This window comes from Scyliorhinus torazame, chromosome 16 (genome assembly GCF_047496885.1).
Source record: "Scyliorhinus torazame isolate Kashiwa2021f chromosome 16, sScyTor2.1, whole genome shotgun sequence".
NCBI lineage: Eukaryota > Metazoa > Chordata > Chondrichthyes > Carcharhiniformes > Scyliorhinidae > Scyliorhinus > Scyliorhinus torazame.
In genome coordinates this window covers 186,869,677-186,890,900 of record NC_092722.1, presented here as the reverse complement: position 1 = coordinate 186,890,900, position 21,224 = coordinate 186,869,677, and the positions used below count along the sequence as shown (strand labels likewise).

General features: G+C 50.3%; 1 protein-coding gene across 2 annotated transcripts in view; it reads right to left on the bottom strand.

Moving 5' to 3' along the window:
* pyroxd2 (pyridine nucleotide-disulphide oxidoreductase domain 2) overlaps positions 1 to 21,224 on the bottom strand; it is a 53,310-nt gene that overhangs the window by 19,348 nt on the left and 12,738 nt on the right. For both annotated transcript variants that reach the window (XM_072479617.1, XM_072479618.1), the window contains 3 exons: positions 10,264 to 10,357; positions 6,181 to 6,254; positions 20 to 175 (listed from right to left, as the gene is read on the bottom strand). In XM_072479617.1, the coding sequence (XP_072335718.1) occupies positions 20 to 175; positions 6,181 to 6,254; positions 10,264 to 10,357 (324 nt within the window). The remainder of the gene's footprint in view (positions 1 to 19; positions 176 to 6,180; positions 6,255 to 10,263; positions 10,358 to 21,224) is intronic.

Below are 21,224 nucleotides of genomic sequence, written 5' to 3'. Positions count from 1 at the left end.
TCCCGTCATTTTCAGTTACCTGTGCATCTTTCACCGAGAACTGCGCAATTTGTTTTTGGGTTTCTTCCATGTTATTGCCCAAAAGGAGGGACCGAGGCGGTTTCCCTCCAACCCCATCTTCCAACATGGGTGTGAAGGAAGATGAGTTTCGCAGGTATATCTTCAGTCCGTGTTTCTGTCACAGGAAAATAATATAAACAATAAATTAATGGCCCAAATCAACAAGTTTAATGAAGACATTATTGTGGGATTTTTTGAAGCGGGGGGATAAGTGAAGAATATAGTGATACGGTTAGGGTATGGAAAGGGAAGAGTAATGGTGCTATAGGCCCACAGGGCCTGGTGGGCCCTTGGAGACTCTCCCGCCTTCAACATAGTGAAGTTAGGGTTGGGAATAGGTGGTGGATACAGATTTGACCGTAACTTTCAAGAAGGAATTGGATTAATGCTTGAAACAGAAGCATTTGCAGACTAAGGAGAAACAGTAAAGGGGGAATGGATAGCTCTTTAAAAGAGTTTGCACAGATGCAATGGGCCAAATTGTCCCATTCTGTGAAACAAATGCAAAAGAAAATGCGTATAGGACGACAGGCTTTGGGAAAAGGAGCGCAGGGTGGTGAGGATGCAGGAACAGCCAACATATTACATACGTTTTTCAGTTCAATATTTACAACAACTTGCATTTACATAGCACCTTTGCTGTAGTTGTCCACCATAATCCACTTCACCGGAGCGTTATCAGACAAAATTATTATTTTTTTATTCGTTCTTGGGCATCGCAAGAAAGGCGATATGTTGCCTGTCCCTAACTGCTCTCGAACTGAATGGCATTTTAAGAGTCAATCACATTGCTGTGGGTCTGGAATCACATGTAGGCCAGGCCAGGTAAGGATGACAGATTTCCTTCCCTAAAGGACCTTACTGAACCAGATGGTACCATTCGACACTGGTTTCAGGGTCATCATTGGACTTTTAATTCCAGATTTTTTATTGAATTCAAATTTTGCCACCTGCCCTGGTGGGATTCGAACCCGGGTTCCCAGGATATTACCCTGGGTGTCTGGGTTTCTAGTATAGTGACAATACCACAACGCCACCACCTTCCCCCAATTTGACACTAATTGCGATAAGGAAAGGTGACTAAAATCTTGATGAAAGAGGTGGGCTTTAAGGACTAAAGAAACATGACTGAGGAACTTAATACAATGAATGGTAATGCATTTTGGAAGGTCTAATACAGGTGGGAAATATACAGTAAACGGCAGAACTCTTAAGAGTTTTGACAGGCAGAAGGATCTGGGTGTACAGGTACACATGTCACTGAAAGGGGCAACACAGGTGGAGAAGGTAGTCACGAAGGCATGCAGCAGGCTTGCCTTCATCGGCAGGGGCACTGAGTATAAAAATTGGCAAGTCATGCTGCAGCTGTACAGGAGCTTAATTAGGCCGCACTTGGAGTATAGTGTTCAATTCTGGATGTCACACTACCAGCAGGATATGGAGACTTTGGAGAGGGTGCAGAAGAGATTTACCAGGATTTTGCCTGGTATGGAAGGCATTAGCTATGAGGAGAGGTTGGATAAACTCAGTTTGTTCTCACTGGAACGACGGAGGTTGAGGGGCGATCTGATAGAGGTCTACAAACTTATGAGGGGCATGGACAGAGTGGATAGTCAGAAGCTTTTCCCCAGGGTGGAAGAGTCAATTACTCGGGGACATAGGTTTAAGGTGCGAGGGGCAAAGTTTAGAGGAGATGTACTAGGGAAGTTTTTTACACAGAGGGTGGTGGGTGCCTCAAACTTACTGTCGGAGGAGGTGGTGGAAGCAGGGACGATAGTGACGTTGAAGGGACGTCTTGACAAATACATGAAGAGGATGGGAATAGAGGGATACGCGCCCTGGAAGTGTAGAAGGTTTTAGGTTAGACGGGCAGAATGGTTGGCGCAGGCTTGGAGGGCCGAAGGGCCTGTTCCTGTGCTGTACATCTCTTTGTTCTTTTATTACTAAGCTGGCAATTACTGATAGAGATGCAGATGGCTTGTCAGGAAATATTACTGAGAGATTATTGGAGCAGCTTCGGTTACAGAGGCTAATTTGAACCTGTTCAAATTTGCACAAGGACTTGAAGAAACAAGGGGCCCACCAGGCACCTGCTGAAATGGCAGCAAAATAGATTCAATGGGCCACAATCTCTCCTTTTTTTATTCAGTCAAGGGAAATGGGTATCACTGGTTGGGCCAGAATTTGCCATGGCTTATTTCCCTTGAGCACGTGGGAGTAAGATGCCTTCTTGAACCGCTGCAGTCTCCAACGTGACCCAGCGACAGTGAAGGAATGGCCGATATATTTCCAAGTCAGGAATGATGAGTGGCTTGGAGGGGATCTTCCGGCAGCGGCGTTCCCACGTATCTGCTGCCCTAGCTTTTTGCATCCCTAAAATGGCAGACCACAAAAGGTTTTTAAAGTGTGCTTTGTAAAACAGAAATGGTGTCGGGTTTTTGCTGGGCACTACCTGTCAGGATTCCAGCACTGATAGAATGCAATAGACATATCATCGGTAAAAATGTGTGGGGTCCAGAGGATAGGTACAGGACTCAGGCACTGGCCTTCTTACCCAGCGTATCTACCTGCCCTGCTGTCCTTAGGGATCCTAGGACAGGCATCCCAAGGTCCCTCGGGTCCTCTGTATAGGACACCAGCCCCTATTTCTTATTCTGTTTTGGATCTGTACATATAGAAAACAACCTGGTCGCCATCCCGCTGGGCATAGCGTGCGGGTGAGAGCATCTCTAGCTCCTTCACCCCCCCATCCTCTGTTTGAAGTGGGCGCTTAGCATTCACTCTGCCCCCACATTGAGGGTACAGCTTGAGTTTGGGAGTGACCCATTTGATGCGTAGACGTACCAACAGGATTTTGACATTATTTTGTTTTGGGCGGGTAAGTGGAGCTGAGTCCACAAAAAGATCAGTCACAATTTATTGAATGGCGGAGCAGGCTCGAGGGGCCAGGTGGCCTCCTCCTGCTCCTCGTTCTAGTGTACAGAGGGTGCAGAGGAGATTCACCAGGATGCAGCCTGGGCTGGAGCGTTTCAGCAATGAAGAGGGACTGGTTAGGCTGGGGTTGTTTTCCTTGGAGCGGAGGAGGCTGAGGGAGGACCTGACTGAGGTGTACAAAACTATGAGGGCCGTAGATAGGAGTGGATAGGAACAAAGCTTTCCCCTTAGTAGAAGGGGTCAAGAACCAGGAGGCATCGATTTAAGGGAGGGGGCAGGAAGTTGAGAGAGGATTTGGGGGAACCTTTTTCAAGCAGAGGGTGGTGGGAATCTGGGACTCGCTGCCTGAAAGGGTGAAGGAGGCGGGAACCTCACAACATTAAAGGAGCAATTAGATGTGCACTTGAAACATCAAAGCAGACAAGGCTACGGACCAAGTGCTGGGAAATGGGATTAGAATAGATTGGAGCTTGATGCTTGGCACAGTCACAATGGGCTGAGGGGCCTTCTTGCTGTTCTGTAAAATGTTTTGTTATGCTCTTGACGTAGCATAAGCTGCTTCCTGTGCACTCTGACAAAGGAAGGGTCAGACTTGGAGATAGCTTGAACACATTTATTAAACTGTTAACGATTCTCCTCCTTGGATTCGACTCTACTGTTAATCCTTCTATAGCTGCTCAGACTGACGAACCAGTCTGCTACAATCCACGTGGTGGGTGTGATGTTCAATCAACCCTGTGTCTGTACTCACCGAGTGTCTCCACTGGAAAGAGACTGAGCATGTGCGCTATGGCCTTTTATATGGGTTGGTGTAATGCCCTCCTGTGGTAGTGTCACCTCTATGTGTATCGTTAATGCCCATTGGTCGTGTCCTATCTTACTGACCTATTGGTTGAATGTGTGTGTGTCATGTCTCTGGTGCTCCCTCTATAGTTTAGCCAGTCTATGTGTATTTACATTAACCCCTTGTGTACTTACAGTGATGCATATCACCACATAAAACTCTATGACTGATTCTATAACTATACAACTTCTCGAGCCTACTCCACCATTGATTTAAGAACATGGCTGATTGTCTACTTCAATTCCACCTGCCTATCCACTCCTCCGCACATCACTTTGTGCCCAAACATCTATCGATCTCAGTCTTGAATATATGCAACAACTGGACATTTGCGATCCCTGAGGGTGCTTCCCCTCGTGGGAGAATCTAGAACTGGGGGGGTCACTGTTTAAAAATAAGAGGTCACTCATTTAAAATGGAAATGAGGAGAAATCATGTGTCTCAGAGGGCGGCGAGTCTCTGGAGTTCTGTTCCTCAAAGGGCAGTGGAAGCAGAGTCTTTGACTATTTTTAAGACAGAGCTAGGTAGATTATTGATTAACAGGGCGGCACAGTGGTTAGCACTGCTGTCTCACAGCACCAGGGACCCAGGTTCAATTCCAGTCTCGGTCACTGTCTGTGCGGAGTTTTCACATTCTCCCGTGTCCGAGTGGATTTCCTCCGGGTGCTCCGGCTTCCTCCCACAGTCCAAAGATGTGCAGGTTCGGTGGATTGGCCATGCTAAATTGCCCCTTCATGTCCAAAAATGTGTAGGTTAGGTGGGGATACAGGGATAGTAGGGGGGGGGGGGAGGGAGAGCCTATGTGGGTGCTCTCTCAGAGGGTCGGTGAAGACTTGACGGGCTGAATGGCCTCCTTCTGCACTGTAGGGATTCTATGATTCTGTGATTCAATGAACAAGGCGGTGAAAGGTTATCGGGGTACGCAAGGATGTGGGATTGGAGGTACGATCCCATCAATCATGATCTTATTGGATGGCGGAGCAGGCTCGAGGGGCCGAGTGGCCTTCTTCTATTCCCAATTCACATGCATGCACCTCTGAGGTAGGGAATTCCAATGATTCGCAACTGTTCAGTGTCCCTCACGCCCCACAGTGTTAATTTGCTGGATGACATCCTCTTCTCTCCAGAAATCATAGAATACCAACAGTGCGGAAGGAGGCCAATCGGCCCATCGAGTCTGCACCGGCCCTTCAAATCATCACTCTACCCATACCCACTTCCCTCCTATTCCCATAACCCCATAACCTAAGCTGCACATCCCTGGACACGAAGGGACAATTTATCATGGCCAATCCACTTAATCTGCACATCTTTGGACTATGGGAGCAAACCGGAAAACGTTCACTTTTCCATGGCAAGTGTGGAATATCGTCCTGATCTGTGTTGATTCCTGCCGCATTCTGTTCCTCGCTCCCTATGGAGGTAAATATGACTGAACATCGCTATTTATTTTCTCCCTTCCCTCCCACTCGCCAGGCGTGCGGACACCGGCATCACGAAGGCCAAATAATTCTTCCCGCGTGGCAGCAACATGCTATTTGACTGTGGGGAGAATCACAGCACAACCTGGTCTTGTCCTCGACCCGATATCGCCTTGAAGCAGGGGTTCAGCATCAGTGGAGGCAGCCCCAGCTAGTCCCTTCATATAGAGATAGAGTCATAGATATCATAGAATTTACAGTGCAGAAGTAGGCCATTCGGCCCATTGAGTCTGCACCGGCTCTTGGAAAGAGCACCCTACCCAAGGTCAATACTTCGACCCTATCCCCATAACCCAGTAACCCCACCCAACACTAAGGGCAATTTTGGACACTAAGGGCAATTTATCATGGCCAATCCACCTAACCTGCACATCTTTGGACTGTGGGAGGAAACCGGAGCACCCGGAGGAAGCCCACGCACACGCGGGGAGGATGTGCAGACTCCGCACAGACAGTGACCCAAGCCGGAATCGAACCTGGGATCCTGGAGCTGTGAAGCAATTGTGCTATCCACAATACTACCGTGCTGCCCACAGAGTCATAGAGTTTTACAGCATCAAAAGAGGCCATTCAGCCCGTCGTTCCACGCCGGCCACCAAATATCTATCTATTCTAACCTCATTTTCCAGCACTTGGTCAATCTGCCGTTTCAAGCGCTCAACCATCTCAGGGGTGCCAGGACCAAAATGCTAATTCTCGTGCCTCAACTGTGTGGACTTTGGCTGCGATCAACTGACTCGACACAGATTAGCAACTGATTGGGGTCTGTACAACTGCTCCAGATTATGCCTTTCCCCATTGAGGAACTATAAAACATTTATATTAATTTAAATTATAGTTTTAAAGTGAAAGTTGCCTCACCTTCAGCTCCAACTCTTTGCAGATCTGAGGTCTTAGCAAACTGAGCACATAAGAGGCTCGTGAAAATTTAAAACCTGCAGCATGAAAAGACACGGCATCAGACAGACAAGCAGTGCATAGATTTGTAAAGGGGCTCTCAATTCAGGCTACGTGGGTGGAGCACTACATGCCCCACCTAACCTGAACAAAATGGTTCCTGTAGTTAAATATCAGTGAACTTAAAAATACCTAATCCTTCAAAATAACATACCCAAACTCCAGACCTCGGCTGCACAAAATTGGCCCTCAAAGAGCAGATGACACAATGGGTGCGATCTAACCGAATTGCTGCAGGGTCCCGTGCCGAGTGCGTTTAGCCAGGTGTTTCCTGGCACTCACAGCACCGAGAAAGACCGCGCTACGTAACGGGACTTTGTAGCAATCTGGCCTCAGCGGGGACACCCGGCCGGGGCCACGCATAGTCCCGTTTCCTACATTGAGGAGCTCCGCGAACCAGAACTCCTCAGTACAGGAGAAGATCGGGGTTTTTAAATGCCATCCCGATCTCTCGACCCCCTCCCCCATCCCCCGACAGCCCCCCAAAAGCCCAAACTCACATACAAGGGAGTCATCGGGGGCACCCCACGCCCCACCTCAGACGGACAGGGCCCGATCCCCAGCACGGGCAAAGTACCAGCCTGGCACCCAGGTGGCACTGCCAGATGCTACCCTGCCCCGAGGGCAACCACCTGGGGGCCTCCAATCCCTTGGGACCCCCCCCCCCCCCCCAAGTGCCGTTCCATTTGTGGGGACCAGTATTGAACGCCGCTCATCTAGGGTCTTTGAGGCAAAGGGATTAGATCCCAGGGCCTCGGTAGTGATTTGTCAAATAGTGATCCCGCGAACAATGGCCGGGATTCAGATCTCCAGGCATTTACTGGCCATGCCAGGCCCCCGTTTGGAGGGTGCATCCCGCCAAATATCTTTGTCGTATTTACATTTAATGGCGATTGTTAATTTTAAATCTGAGATTGATAGATCTTTCTTAACCCAAGGATATGGGGGCAAAGCTGATCATATATAGTTAGGACCATAACAAATAGAAGCAGGCGTAGCCCTTACGGGCCCCTCGAACCTGATCTGCCAGTCAGTAAGTCCTAAACAGCCAAGCTCCTCAGCTTGAGACCAAAACTGGACACAGTTGTCCAGGTGTGACCTCAGCAAGTCCTGTATAATTGCGACAGGACTTATTACTGTCAATTCCAAACGCTCTTGCAATAAATGGCTAACATATTTTCTGCCCCATCAAGTCGTTAATGAGTTTCTAGCACAATTTCTGTGGAACACCTCCAGCCCATGTCCCCTACTTTCTGGATCCTGCCACTCAGCAAATTTCCCAATAGGGTCAATAATTTGCCTTCAATTCCACGCCCATATTCAGCGGGATCAATTCATTGGATGAACAGCGCTTTGGGAGATCCATTCCATCAGCAAGTAGCTGGACTTTTGGAACTTATTACTTTACCAGTCTGACTTGTCTGTTACTTAATCACATTTCCCCAAACTAGGTCAGTTGTTAAAAGCTATCTGCTACAATTCTGGACCTCAGCTCCCAGGATTCCTGTGCGCTGACCTGGCTACGAAGAGCTCCCTCTGATGGACATGCGTGCAATTACATACGGAAAGAGGAAAATGCTGGGGAAAAAAACACAGCCGGTCTGGCAGCATCGGTGGGGATGGTTCGAGGGTGGGGGTGGGGCTGGGGAGGGGAGGGAGTTGGGAGAAAAAACTGGATTTAAAAAAGGAGTCGAGATGGAGGAGAGGGTTCATGGTCTGAGGTTGGCGAACACAATGTTGAGTCAAAACGTTAACTCCATTTCTCTCTTTGCTGCTGATGGGCCTGGTGTTTTATCTAGCATTCGCAATATTCTGCTTTTATTTCAATCTGCAATTGTGGACGTCATGGAAAGAATGAAGCTGCATTTATATAGCGCCTTTTAAACTTCAGGGGGTCCCAAATTGTTTCACGGTCAATAAGGAATTGCTAAAGTGCGGTCAATGCGGTTAAATAGAAAACACAACAATTAATTTAAGCATAAGTTCCTACAAACAGCAATGTGATAATAACCAGTTTTAGTGATCTGGTTGAAGGATAATTAGTGACATCATTCCATTTTGCCCTGCAGGAGAGTATTAAACAGAAAACACTGGGCAATCCGAAACCCTGATCTTGACTCAGTGGCATTGGCTCATTTTTCAATCCCATCCCCAGCCTGCAGACATCAGGCTTGGCAACTGAATCACCTGCCAGTGATCGCTGACTAGTCCCACACGTGTAAAATGGTCACTTAGCAAATGTCCTGGAGGACTTCTGTCGGGAGATGGACTGAAGGCGAGAAAAGGGAAAGAGCAAAACCATTTTGTGTCTCAATTGGGCAGGAAGCAAAGAGCCCCCGGGAGGGAGGTACCACATTCTGCATTCAGGAATCTCCCAGTGTTCAGTGGTAAGGATGAATACATGAAGCAAGTCCCTGAGGGGAGCGTGCGGTCAGAAGCGAGTCTAGGAGGGATGCGGAGGATAAACAGAACAATGAGATATCCCATCAATTTCCACCAATTATAAAACTGTGAGGCCTCAACTTGCCAATTTCGCCATGAGCATTTGGCAGCTGGAAGGGGCTTGGATAGATGGTAACAGACACAGTATCCGATGCAGGGAGATGTGGCAATGTCAACCCCACCATCTCACAAATCAAAACATTAACTCTTAAAAATTGAGAGATTCGGTACATAAATGTTGAGCTGCTCACTCATTTTTCAAATATAAACTAAAATGGAAAAATATCAAAACAGTCACAGAACTGTCCAAAAGAAAAACATATACTCTTGTCATTTCCTGCCAAATATTAATGGCAATTATATATTTTCATCTCCAAATCCTTTCTCCAGACAAGAACAGTGTCTAACTTTTTCTTAGGTTTTGCTTTCAGAGGTGTTGACACTTGTTTTGCTATTATTTGTTCTGCTTTCTGATCTTTATGCTACTATTAACACCTGCTTTAGTCCTTAACACCGTAGTGTTTGGAAAAAAGCAATCACAAGACTTGAAAGTCTCAGTGTGAGATCTTGAGCAAGGTTCAGAAAAGGTTTCTCGCCCAATGAATTTGCGAGAGTTGGCAGGTCTGGTATCACATAAACCAACACCGTAACTACGATGAATAAATGCTTCTGCTGACTGAAATGCTTCTTCTCGCGGGAGATGGGCAACATTGGCAAGACCAGCATTTATTACCCACCCCCCAATTGCCCTCAAGAAGCCAGTGGTAAGCCACCTTCAGTGTGTCAGGCATAGCTCAGTGGCTAGCCCTCTCGCCTCGGAGCCAGAAGATTGTAGGTACAAGTCCCACTCCAGGGCTTAAGCACACAACTCAAGACTGACACTCCAATGCAGTGGCGAGGGAGTGCTGCACTGTCAGAGGTACTGGGCGGGATTCTCCATTCCCTTTTTCTGATGGAATCGAGGGCGTGCCTGTTTTCGCACGCTCCGCCCCTCCTAAACGCTGTCATTGAGCAGCGTGCCGTACGCCTGTGGGAAGTCCTCAGGACGTCACCTGAAGGCCCTCCCCCGATGCTCCGCCCCCAATGGGCTGAGTTCCCGACAGCCCAGGGGACGTGTGGTGTCAGCGGTCAGGAACCTGGCATGGCAGCTGCGGCCACAGACGGGCGGGAGCCGTTCTCCTGGCCGGGGGGGGGGGGGGCTTCGGCGAGGGCTGTGGGGACTGGTGGGGGGTTTCCAGGGGGGTGGCCAGCGGATGTCCAGGGGGGGCACTACCTGGCATGTTGGGTCCGCGCACGACCGGTGCCATGTTGTACGGTGCGACCGCTGCAGGTCGGCGCCGTGTGCATGCGTGGCCACGGACCCATTCAGATGGTGGTGTCCCTGTGTACCTGCTTCCCTTGTCCATCTAGATGGCAGAGGTCTGGGAGCAGAGAAGCCTTGGCTCAATGTTTTCTCGGCTGGAGCGCAGCCTGCAAGGCTCAACAGGTATTCTTACTGAAACCCTAGGAACCTCTTGTACCTGGCCTGGTTGGATCTGCTCCTACCTGGAATGAGTTCCTCCGTGACAGCGGCCCCACCAATCACATGACGCTTCTCTAACACGGCAGTGTTGACTCCAGACATCTGGAGGTACGCGGCCTGCGAGAGACAAGGCAACAGTCAAAACTTCCATCGAGCCTTCTGGCTTCCAGTCCCCAAGATCAAATTTGAAGACACGCTTTTTAAAACATTCTTTAAAAATATTGCACAGACATCAAATTAGTGAGGGAGTGCGAGAGGAGCAGCATGGACCCATTGGCCAGTGCGGCCCTCACGAGGCCACTTTGTGAATCCCTGGGAGAGAGGTACATAGATACATAGAAGATAGGAGCAGGAGGCTTTTTGACCCTTCGAGCCTGCTCCGCCATTCATCACAATCATGGCTGATCATCCAACTCAATAGCCTAATCCTGCTTTCTCCCCATAGCCTTTGATCCCATTCCCCCCGAGTGCTATATCTAGTTGCCTCTTGAATATATTCAAAGTTTTAGCATCAACTACTTCCTGTGGTAATAAATTCCACAGGCTCACCACTCTTTGTGTGAAGAAATGTCTCCTTATAGCTGTGCGAAATGGTTTACCCTGAATCCTCAGACTGTGACCCCTGATTCTGGACACACCCATCAATGGTAACATCTTCCCTGCATCTACCCTGTCTAGTCCTGTTAGAATTTTATAAGTCTCTATGAGATCTCCCCTCATTCTTCTGAACTCCAGCGAGAACAATCCCAACCTAGTCAATCTCTCCTCATATGACAGTCCGGCCATCCCTGGAATCAGTCTGGTAAACGTTCGCTGCACTCCCTCGAGAGCAAGAACATCCTTCCTCAGAGAAGGAGACCAAAACTGCACACAATACTCCAGGTGTGACCTCACCAAGGCCCTGTACAATTGCAGGAACACATCCCTGCTTCTATACTCAAAACCTCTCACAATGAAGGCCAACACACCATTAGCCTTCTTTACTGCCTGCTGCACCTGCATGCTTACCTTCAGCGAATGGTGCACAAGGACACCCAGGTCCCGCTGCACACTCCCCTCTCCCAATTTACAACCATTCAGGTAGTAATCTGCCTTCCTGTTTTTGCTTCCAAAATGAATAACCTCACACTTATCCAAATTATACTGCATCTGCCATTGGTTTGCCCACTCGCCCAACCTGTCCAGATCATGCTGTAGGATCCCTGCATCCTCGTCACAATTCACCCTCCCACCTAACTTAGTATCATCTGGAAACTTTGAGATGTTACATTTTGTTCCCTCATCCAAATTATTAACATATATTGTGAAAAGCTGGGGTCCCAGTACCGATCCCTGTGGTACCCCACTAGTTGCTGCCTGCCAATTTGAAAAGGAACATTAATCCCTACTCTTTGTTTCCTCTCTGCCAACCAGTTTTCTATCCACCTCAATACATTGGCCCCAAACCCATGCGCTTTAATTTTGCACAATAAACTCTTATACTTTGTCAAACGCCTTCTGAAAGTCCAAATATACCACATCGACTGGCTCCCCCTTGTCAACTGTACTGGTTACCCCTTCAAAGAATTCCAACAGATTTGTCAAGCATGATTTTCCCTTCATAAATCCATGCTGACTCTGACTGATCCTGCCACTGCTTTCTAAATGTTCCGCTATAAAGTCCTTTATAAAAGATTCAAGCATTTTCCCCACTACCGATGTTAGGCTTACTGGTCTATAATTTCCTGCTTTCTCTCTACCTCCCTTTTTGAATATCGGAGTGATGTGAGCTACTTTCCAATCTGCAGGGACAGTTGCAAAGTCTATAGAATCCCGGAAGATGACCACCAATACATCCACTATTTCCAGAGCTACCTCCTTAAGCACTCTGGGATGCAGATTCTCAGGCCCTCGGGATTTATCCGCCTTCAATCCCATCAATTTTCCCAGCACCACTTCTCTACTAATGTTGATCTCCCTCAGTTGTTTCCTCTCACTAAATCTTTCATTCTCCAGCATTTCTTGTATCTGATTTGTGTCCTTTTGTGAAGACGGAACCAAAGTATGTATTCAATTGCTCAGCCATTTCTTTGTCCCTGTTTCTGGCTGTAGGGGGCCTACATTTCTCTTTACCAATCTCTTTCTCTTCACATATCTATAGAAACTCTTAGTGTCAGTCTTTATGTTCCCTGCAAGCTTCCTTTCGAACTGTACTTTCCCCTTCTTAATCAATCCCTTCGTCATTCTTTGCTGAATTCTTAACTGCCCCCAATCCTCAGACCTATTATTTTTCTTAGCCAATCTGTATGCTTCTTCCTTGGATCGGATACTATTTCTAATTTCCTTTGTAAGCCATGGATTGGCCCTCTTACCCCCTTTGCCTTTCTGCCAGACAGGAATGAACAGTTGCTGTAGTTCCCCCATGCGTTCCTTGAATGTTTGCCATTGTCTATCCACTGTCAACCTTTTTAGTAACTCTCCCCAATCTATCAAGGCCAACTCACACCTCATATCTTCATAGTTCCCTTTATTAAGGTTCAGCACCCTAGTCTCCGAATCAACTGCTTCACTTGCCACCTTGATAAAAAATTCTATCATGTTATGGTTGTCCTGTGGGAAGGGGAAAGGAGGACAGCGGGAGAATGTGAGCTTGTGTGCTCTTGGCCCATACGGCAGGCATTGGTCTCCAATCACCTTGAAGCCACTTGCCACTGGACCCAGGCCTCGTCCGTCCGTCCATTCCACATTAAAAGAACTCATGCAATGGGTGGCATGTGGCGCAGTGGATAGCACTGGGACTGCAGTGCTGAGGACCCGGTGTTCGAATCCCGGCCCTGGGTCACTGTCCATGTGGAGTTTGCACATTCTCCCCGTGTCTGCGTGGGTTTCACCTCCACAACCCAAAGATGTGCAGGATAGGTGGATTGGCCACGCTAAATTGCCCCTTAATTGGGAAAAAAATAATAATTGGGTACTCTAAATTTATTTTTAAAAAGAACTCATGCAGAAGGATCTTCCAACCCTTTGATGTTCGATCAATAACTCCAGAAGCGAGATTGGAAACAATTGAAGGCTTTATTGGACTAGATGTTCCCCCCAGCAGCGCAGGTACAGAATGCAGCTGCTGGGGAGACACAGGCTCTTATACTCCGCCTTACTGGGCGGAACCAGCAGGCAGGCTTCACCAATGATATCGCTATCTCAGGTACCTCCCACACCAATGGTCTTACAGCGTCAACCTGGGTACCGTAATACCCCTAATACCGACTACCACACCCTTAAAATGTAGTTCAGGACCTAGAATGTTAGGAATCTCACGGACAATGCCAACGGTGACAGACGGGAACAGTGTGCTGCTGTTGGAGCCCTTCAACTCATTTGTTATTGACATCGCTGCCCTCGCTGAGGCCAGCTCAATGAACAAGGTGGCAATTATACCTTCTGGAAAGGTATACCAGTGGAAGGTCGCCACCTCCATGGGGTTGGCTTTGCCATTAAAAACAAACTAGTTGACCATCTCAGAGACTCCCCATGCAGGATAAATGCATACGGCATGACCCTTCAGCTCATCTTTGCCCAGAACCAGTCTTCGGGGCATATGTTCCAACACTGGACACTACAGTCAAGTCAAAGAGGAATTTTACTCCAGCCTCTCTCAATCCCTGGTCTGAGTCCCAACAGGTGACGAGCTGATCCTGCTTGGAAACCTCAATGCCAGAATTGGAAAGGGCACCGGCCTCTGGGCCGGTGTAATCAGCAGCGAGGGGTAGGGATGTCCAGCACCAACTGCTCCTGACAAAATATCTGTAACACGACCGTATCCTAATCAACAATGTGTTCCATCAGAGCCATCAATACAAGAGCTCATGGTAACACCCTTGCTCCAAGCACTGACATCTGCTCAACTCTGTCATCACCTGAGTGAGGGACTGCAAGGACGTGCGTATCACAAGATCCGGCAACTGCTGGATGGATCACTGCCTAATCTGCTCTGTGAGCGTCATCACTAGCCCCAAAGCAGTGACGGGAGCAGAAACAATGCTGTCGAAAAATCAACTCTTAGGCACTCAAAGACCCTGATAAGAGAGCCCTGTTCAGCCAGTGTCTCACTGTCAACCTGACGACTCCCATTAACCCAGAGACGGAGGGTATCCACAGTGCCTTGTCTGCCCCCAAGGACTTCATAATCAGCACCTGCAAAGCGATGCCTGGTCACTCAACCTGGTTTAATGAGAATGACCAGGTGATCCAGGAGCTGATAAACCGCGAGTGCAATGCTGTCTGAACATGAAACAGCGACGCCCCTCCCCCCTCAAGAGTAAGAAAGCAGCTCTGCAGAGGTCTGAATAAAAGCTGTGACCTAAAGGACAGATGGCGGGTGGGGAAAGCGCAGGAGATACAGCAGTTAGTTGACAACCATGACGCGCGAGGTTTCTTTAGCACATTCAAGACCACCTACAGCCCAAGCATCAAGGCCCCATCCCACCGCTGGCCAGGAACTGAGAGGTGTTCATCAAGAATAGGGAAGCCATCAACGCCTGCTGGAAAGAGCACTTTGACGACCTCATTACCAGACACTCTGTTTTCAACATGAGTTCCCCCAAATCCATCCTGCAGCAGGCTACTGCCCCCCACCATCTCAACACAACCCCAACACAAGGTAGGATCCAACACATCCCACAGCTAAAGAACATTGGGGCATCAAGAGCAGGTGGAATCTCCGCCAAAGCACCAAAACATGGTGGAGAAGCAAAACTGATGTGGATACATGACCTCACTTCCCTTATCAGGAAGGAGGGTGCCAGGAGACCTCAGAGACATATCATGAAAGGTGACAAGTTTGACTGCAGTAACTACAGAGGAATTTCCCTGCTGTTGGCCGCACGGAAGGTCAATGCAGGAGTCCTCCTTAATCTCCCCGTGGCTGAAGAGCTCCTCTCACAGTCGCAATGCGGATTCTGCTCGCTAAGGGGGACAGCAGACACAATCTTCACTGCACGGCAACCACAAGTGAAATGCAGGGAACATGAACCCTTGTACATGGCCTTTTTTGACCTCACAAAGGCCTTCGACACTGTGAACCACAAGGCATTATGGCGCGGCTTCCTCCGTTTCGGCTGCCCCCAAAAGTTTGTCACCATCCTGTGCCTGCTCCACGGTGACATGTAGGCCGTGATCCTGACCAATGGATCCACTACAAAGCCAATTCATGTCCGGATTGGGGTCAAGCAAGGCTGAGTCATCACAACCTTCTCAATCTTCCTTGCTGTAATTCTCCATCTCACCCTCAGCAAGCCCCTCACTGGAGTGGAGCTAAACTACAGATGGAATGGGAATCTGTTCAACCTCCACCACCTACAGGCCAGATCTAGGGTCATTCCATCCTCTGTCATTGAACTACAGCTTGCAGACGATGCTTGCGTCTGCGCATCCTGGGAGACCAGGCTCTAAGTCATCATCAACACTATTATCCAGGGTAAGAGGGCATGGGTCTTACACTAAACATCCATAAGGCAAAGGTCGTCTAGCAACCTGCTCCTCCACACAGCACTGACCACCTTGGATACCATGGACCACTTTGTTTACCTTAGGAGCCGACTGTCAACAAGGACAAACAGCAACATCTTCAGTGTGACAGCACAGTCTTCGGCTGCCTGAGGAAGAGAGTGTTTGTTTGAACAGCAGGACCCGAGACCTGGCACCAAGCTCATGGTCTACAGAGCAGTAGCGATACCCGCCCCCCCCCCCTATCTGGCTCAGAGACGTAGGCTATGTACAGCAGGCACCTCAAAACCCTGGAGAAGTGTCATCAGCGCAACCTCCGCAAGATCCTGCAAATCCATTGGCAGGAGAAAGACGCCAACATCAGTGTTCTTGCCAAGGCCAACATCCACATCAGTGAAGCAGCTCCGCGGGATGGGCCACATCACCCGCGTGCCTGACACGGGACTCCCGAAATAAACTCTCTACTCAGAGCTTCGACACAGCAAGGCCCAGGAGGGCAGAGAAACTCTCCAAGGGCGCCCTCAAAGCCTCCTTGAAAAAGTGCAACATTCTCTCCGACACCTGGGAATCCCTGGCCCAGGACTGCCCGAAGTGGAGGAAAAGCAAGTGAGAAGGAGCTGAACACCCTGAGGGTTCTTCGGCGAGAACAAGCGGAAGTTGAGTGTTAACGGTGAACGCAGCGCGTGGCCACCAGGGGCACCCCACCCGGGCACCCCACCCACCCACTCCTCTAACCACCGTCAGACCCACCTCTGACAGACACCGTAGGTCACGCATTGGACTCCTCAATCACCTGAGAACTCATTTTTATTGTGGAAGCAAGTCACCCAGTATGGCCAGGATTATCTGCCCAATTCAACTGGCAGGATCTTGTAGTGCTGCCGAAGGCGACAACCCCCCCCCCCCACCCCCCCCCCACCGTGGCATGGCCGGCGAGCGATGCGAATGGCCATCGACATCAGTGGGACTGGAAGATCCCGACGGTGGTGTTGTGGTATTGGCGCTGAATTAGTAATCCAGAGACCCAGAGTCGGGCTCTGGAGACCACGGCTCGAATCCCACCACAACAGATGGTGAAACTTGAATTCAATAAAAAATTCTGGAACGAAAGACCTCATGATGACCATGAAACCATTGCTGGTTACTGTAAAAACCCATCTGATTGGCGAATGTCCTTTAGGGAAGGAATCTGGCCTGCAAGTGGCTCAGGTCCACAGTAAAGTGGTTGACTCTTGAATGTCCTCTGAAAAGACCGAGCAAGGCACTCGGTTCAGGGCCAATTAGGGATGGGCACCAATGCCGGACCAGCCAGCTACACACACAGGGGGCGATTCTCCGATATGGAGGCCAAGTGTTCGTGCCATCGTGAACGCCATCGCGTTTCACGACGGCGCGAACAGGGCCCGGGCATGACCTAGTCTGGCCCCCACAGGGGTGGGGCCCGGGCATGACCTTTCTGGCCCCCTTACGCGGCGCCAAATGGGCAGCCCAATCCTGCGCATGCGCGGGGAATGTCTTACGCACGCCGGTCCCTCACCAACATGGAGCCGGTGTTCTGGGGCCGCGTGCAGAAGGAGGTAGGCCCTGGGGGGGGGGGGAAAGAGGCCGGCCCGCCGATCGGTGGGCCCCGATTGCGGGCCAGACCCCATCGGAGTCCACCCCGGTGAAGGAGTCCACCCCGGTGAAGGAGTTCCCGCCGGCAGCGACCAGGGGTGGATGGCGCCGGCGGGAACCTGTTGTGTCGTAGCGGCCGCTCGGCCGATTCTGGCCGGAGAATCGCCGCTCGCCGGTTCTCCGAGCGGCCCGGTGCGAATCGCGCGCCGCTGGTTTCCAGGAGGTGGGAGAATCGCGTGTGGGGGTTGGGGCGGCGTGGCACGATTCGCGCGGCGTCCCGGCAATTCTCCCACCCGGCGTGGGGGGGGGGGGGGGGGGGGGGGAGAATAGCGCCCACAGTCTATGAATGAATTTATTAAAAACTCAATGGAGGGGTTCAGATAGAAAATTTGTTGAATGTTTGAGCAGAGGGATATGAAGACATAATAAAAACAAATCAACTTTCAAGCACATAAACAAGCACAGATCGTTAAATCAGTAATGGTCTGTTATAACCTGCCTGCTTACCATTGGCTGGGGACTAATGACAATCCCACAATCCTGTGGGAGGACGTTTGGATGTTTTTGATGCTGCGCTGGAAAGCTGGAACCAGTACGCACAACGGATGCGTTACTATTTCCAGGCAAGCAATATCACCGAAAACGAGCGCCAGGTGGTCATATTGCTCACCGCCTGCGGCCCGCATACGTTTGGGGTGATTAGGAACCTTACGTGCCCAGCTGCGCCGGACACCAAAACGTTTGATGAACTTGTGAATTTAGTGGGGTTGCATTTTAACCCAACCCCGTCCACGAGAGTCCAACATTACCGGTTTAATACCGCTGAGAGGACCCCAGGAGAATCCCTTGCCGACTTTCTATCCAGGCTACGCAGGTTTGCGGAGTACTGTGACTGTGGTGAGACCTTGTCAGAAATGTTACGCGACCATTTGGTTTGCGGTATTAACAACGCGGCCACCCAGAGAAAGTTGTTAGCTGAGCCAACATTGATTTTCCAACAGGCCATTCAAATAGTATTGTCCCGAGAGAGCGCAGAACGAGGAGTGCAGGAGCTACAGGGAATGGAAGTGCATGCCTTGGGACGCAACCCCTTCCGTCCGAAAACGTCCCCCCGCACTCCTGCGGTACTTTGGGCGAGGTGACGTCCGGATCGACGGCAGTGGCCATTGGACATTCCTCCCCAAAGGGAGCCATCTCCAGAACCAATGGATGAGGAGCCATGTCCGTGTCAGGCTTGTAGGTGCCGACCCCGTCGCGGACGCCGGTCCTGGGGGCCGCCGTCGTTCCGACCGAAACTGTGACCAGCCCAGGGGCCATACCTTCCATGTGGATGAACCTGCGGCGACTACTCCTGAGGACGTGGAGACGGAGGACAACTGCCTGCAGCTGCATTGTGTGGCAGCTCCCCGTGTGGCCCCAATTAAGGTGACAGTACGGGTCAATGGTCACCCGCTTGAGATGGAGTTGGACACTGGCGCAGCGGTCTCCGTGATCGCCCAGAGGACATTCGACCGCATTAAGCAGGGTATACAGACCCTTACATTAACCGACTCACAGGCCAGGTTGGCCACCTACACGGGGGAACCATTGGACATTGCAGGAACTACGATGACCCCTGTTGTTTATGGACGCCAGGAGTGGCGTTTCCCACTTTTCGGGGTGCGCGGCCATGGGCCCAGCCTGTTGGCTCGGGACTGGTTGCGCCATTTGCGGCTGCAGTGGCAGCACATCCTCCAAACAGTTTCTGGAGGGTTGACTGAGGTGCTAGGACGATACCCAGATGTATTCCAGCCTGGTTTGGGGAAAATAAAAGGGGCCGTAGCCCGTATCCAAGTCGAACCAGGAGCCATGCCGCGCTATTTCCGGGCGCGCCCGGTGCCTTACGCCTTGCTCGAGAAGGTAGAAGGGGAGCTCACTCATTTGGAAACTTTGGGTATTATCAGGCCTGTCTGTTTCGCTGACTGGGCAGCACCAATTGGACCTGTAATGAAGCCAGATGCCACAGTTCGCTTGTGCGGCGACTATAAACTTACAGTGAATACGGCTTCCCGATACCCAATGCCTCGCATAGAGGATCTCTACGCGAAGCTTGCAGGTGGACTCTCGTTCACAAAATTAGATATGAGTCACGCATACCTACAGTTGGAGCTGGACCCTGCCTCCCGACCATATGTAACGATTAATACACACCAGGGCCTGTATGAATATACACGTTTGCCCTTTGGAGTATCCTCTGCCTGTACTATTTTTCAACGCGTTATGGAGGGCATTTTGAGAGGTTTAGCGCGTGTCGTTGTCTACTTAGATGACGTTTTGATCACAGGGACGTCGGAGCAGGAACATTTGGAAAATCTGGAGGCTGTCCTTAGGCGCTTTTCGGAGGCTGGAGTCCGTTTACGTCGCACAAAGTGCGTCTTTCAGGCGAAGGAAGTAGTCTACCTGGGTTATCGGGTGGACCGTGAAGGTTTGCACCCCGTCGCAGAAAAGGTGCGTGCGATTCAACAGGCCCCCGCCCCGGCTGACACTTCGCATCTTCGTTCTTTTCTCGGCCTCGTAAACTATTACGGGAAGTTCCTCCCCAATCTGGCATCTACGCTGGCCCCCTTACACCTGCTGCTAAAGAAAAATCACACCTGGGTTTGGGGTCAGCCGCAAGAAACCGCTTTTCGGCGGGTAAAACAACAATTGTCGTCGTCTGGGTTACTAACCCACTATGATCCTGGAAAGCCTTTGCTCGTCACATGTGATGCATCCCCGTATGGTATTGGGGCCGTCCTGTCCCACAAGATGGAGAACGGGGCTGAGCGACCGATAGCTTTCGCCTCCCGCACATTGACTGCAGCGGAGAAAAAGTACACGCAGATCGAGAAGGAGGGCCTGGCAGTGGTCTTTGCGGTGAAACGTTTCCATCAGTACGTGGCTGGCCGCCACTTCACTATCGTGACTGATCATAAGCCTCTGCTGGGACTTTTCAGAGAGGATAAGCCAATACTGCCCATTGCTTCTACACGGATCCAGCGCTGGGCTTTGTTGCTCGCTGCATACGAGCATTCTCTGGAGCACAAACCAGGAACACAGATAGCGAATGCCGACGCACTGAGCCGATTGCCTTTATCAACCGGCCCCATGTCGACCCCCATGACCGGTGAGGTGGTTGCAACCCTAAATTTTATGAACACCTTGCCTGTCACGGCATCACAGATCCGTGAGTGGACCAAGACGGAGCCAGTCCTGTCAAAGGTTCGACACATTGTCCTGTATGGTGGGCAGCATAGACAGCTCCCAGGCGAGTTGCGGGCATTTTCCTCCAAGCTGTCAGAATTCAGCGTGGAAGACGGCATCCTCTTGTGGGGGGGCGCATGTGATTGTCCCGGAAAAAGGACAGGAGCTGATACTAAGAGACTTGCACAATGGGCATCCAGGTGTGACTAAAATGAAAATCACCTGAGTTATGTTTGGTGGCTAGGCTTCAACACTGACATTGAGAAGGTGGCCCAAAACTGCTCCATTTGTCAGGAGCATCAGAAGCTTCCGCCGGCCGCGCCCCTACATCACTGGGAATGGCCAGGGCAGCCTTGGGCGCGCTTACATGTGGATTTCGCCGGTCCTTTTCAAGGATCCATGTTCCTTCTATTAATCGACGCCCAGTCTAAATGGCTAGAGGTGCATAAGATGCTAGGCACAACGTCCTGCGCAACAATTGAGAAGATGCGTTTGTCTTTTAGTACGCATGGCCTCCCTGAGGTGCTGGCCACAGATAACGGCACTCCATTCACCAGTGAGTTTGCGAGGTTCATGAAGATAAACGGCATACGCCATATCCGCATTGCCCCTTACCACCCGGCTTCAAATGGGTTGGCGGAGCGCGCAGTGCAGACATTCAAAC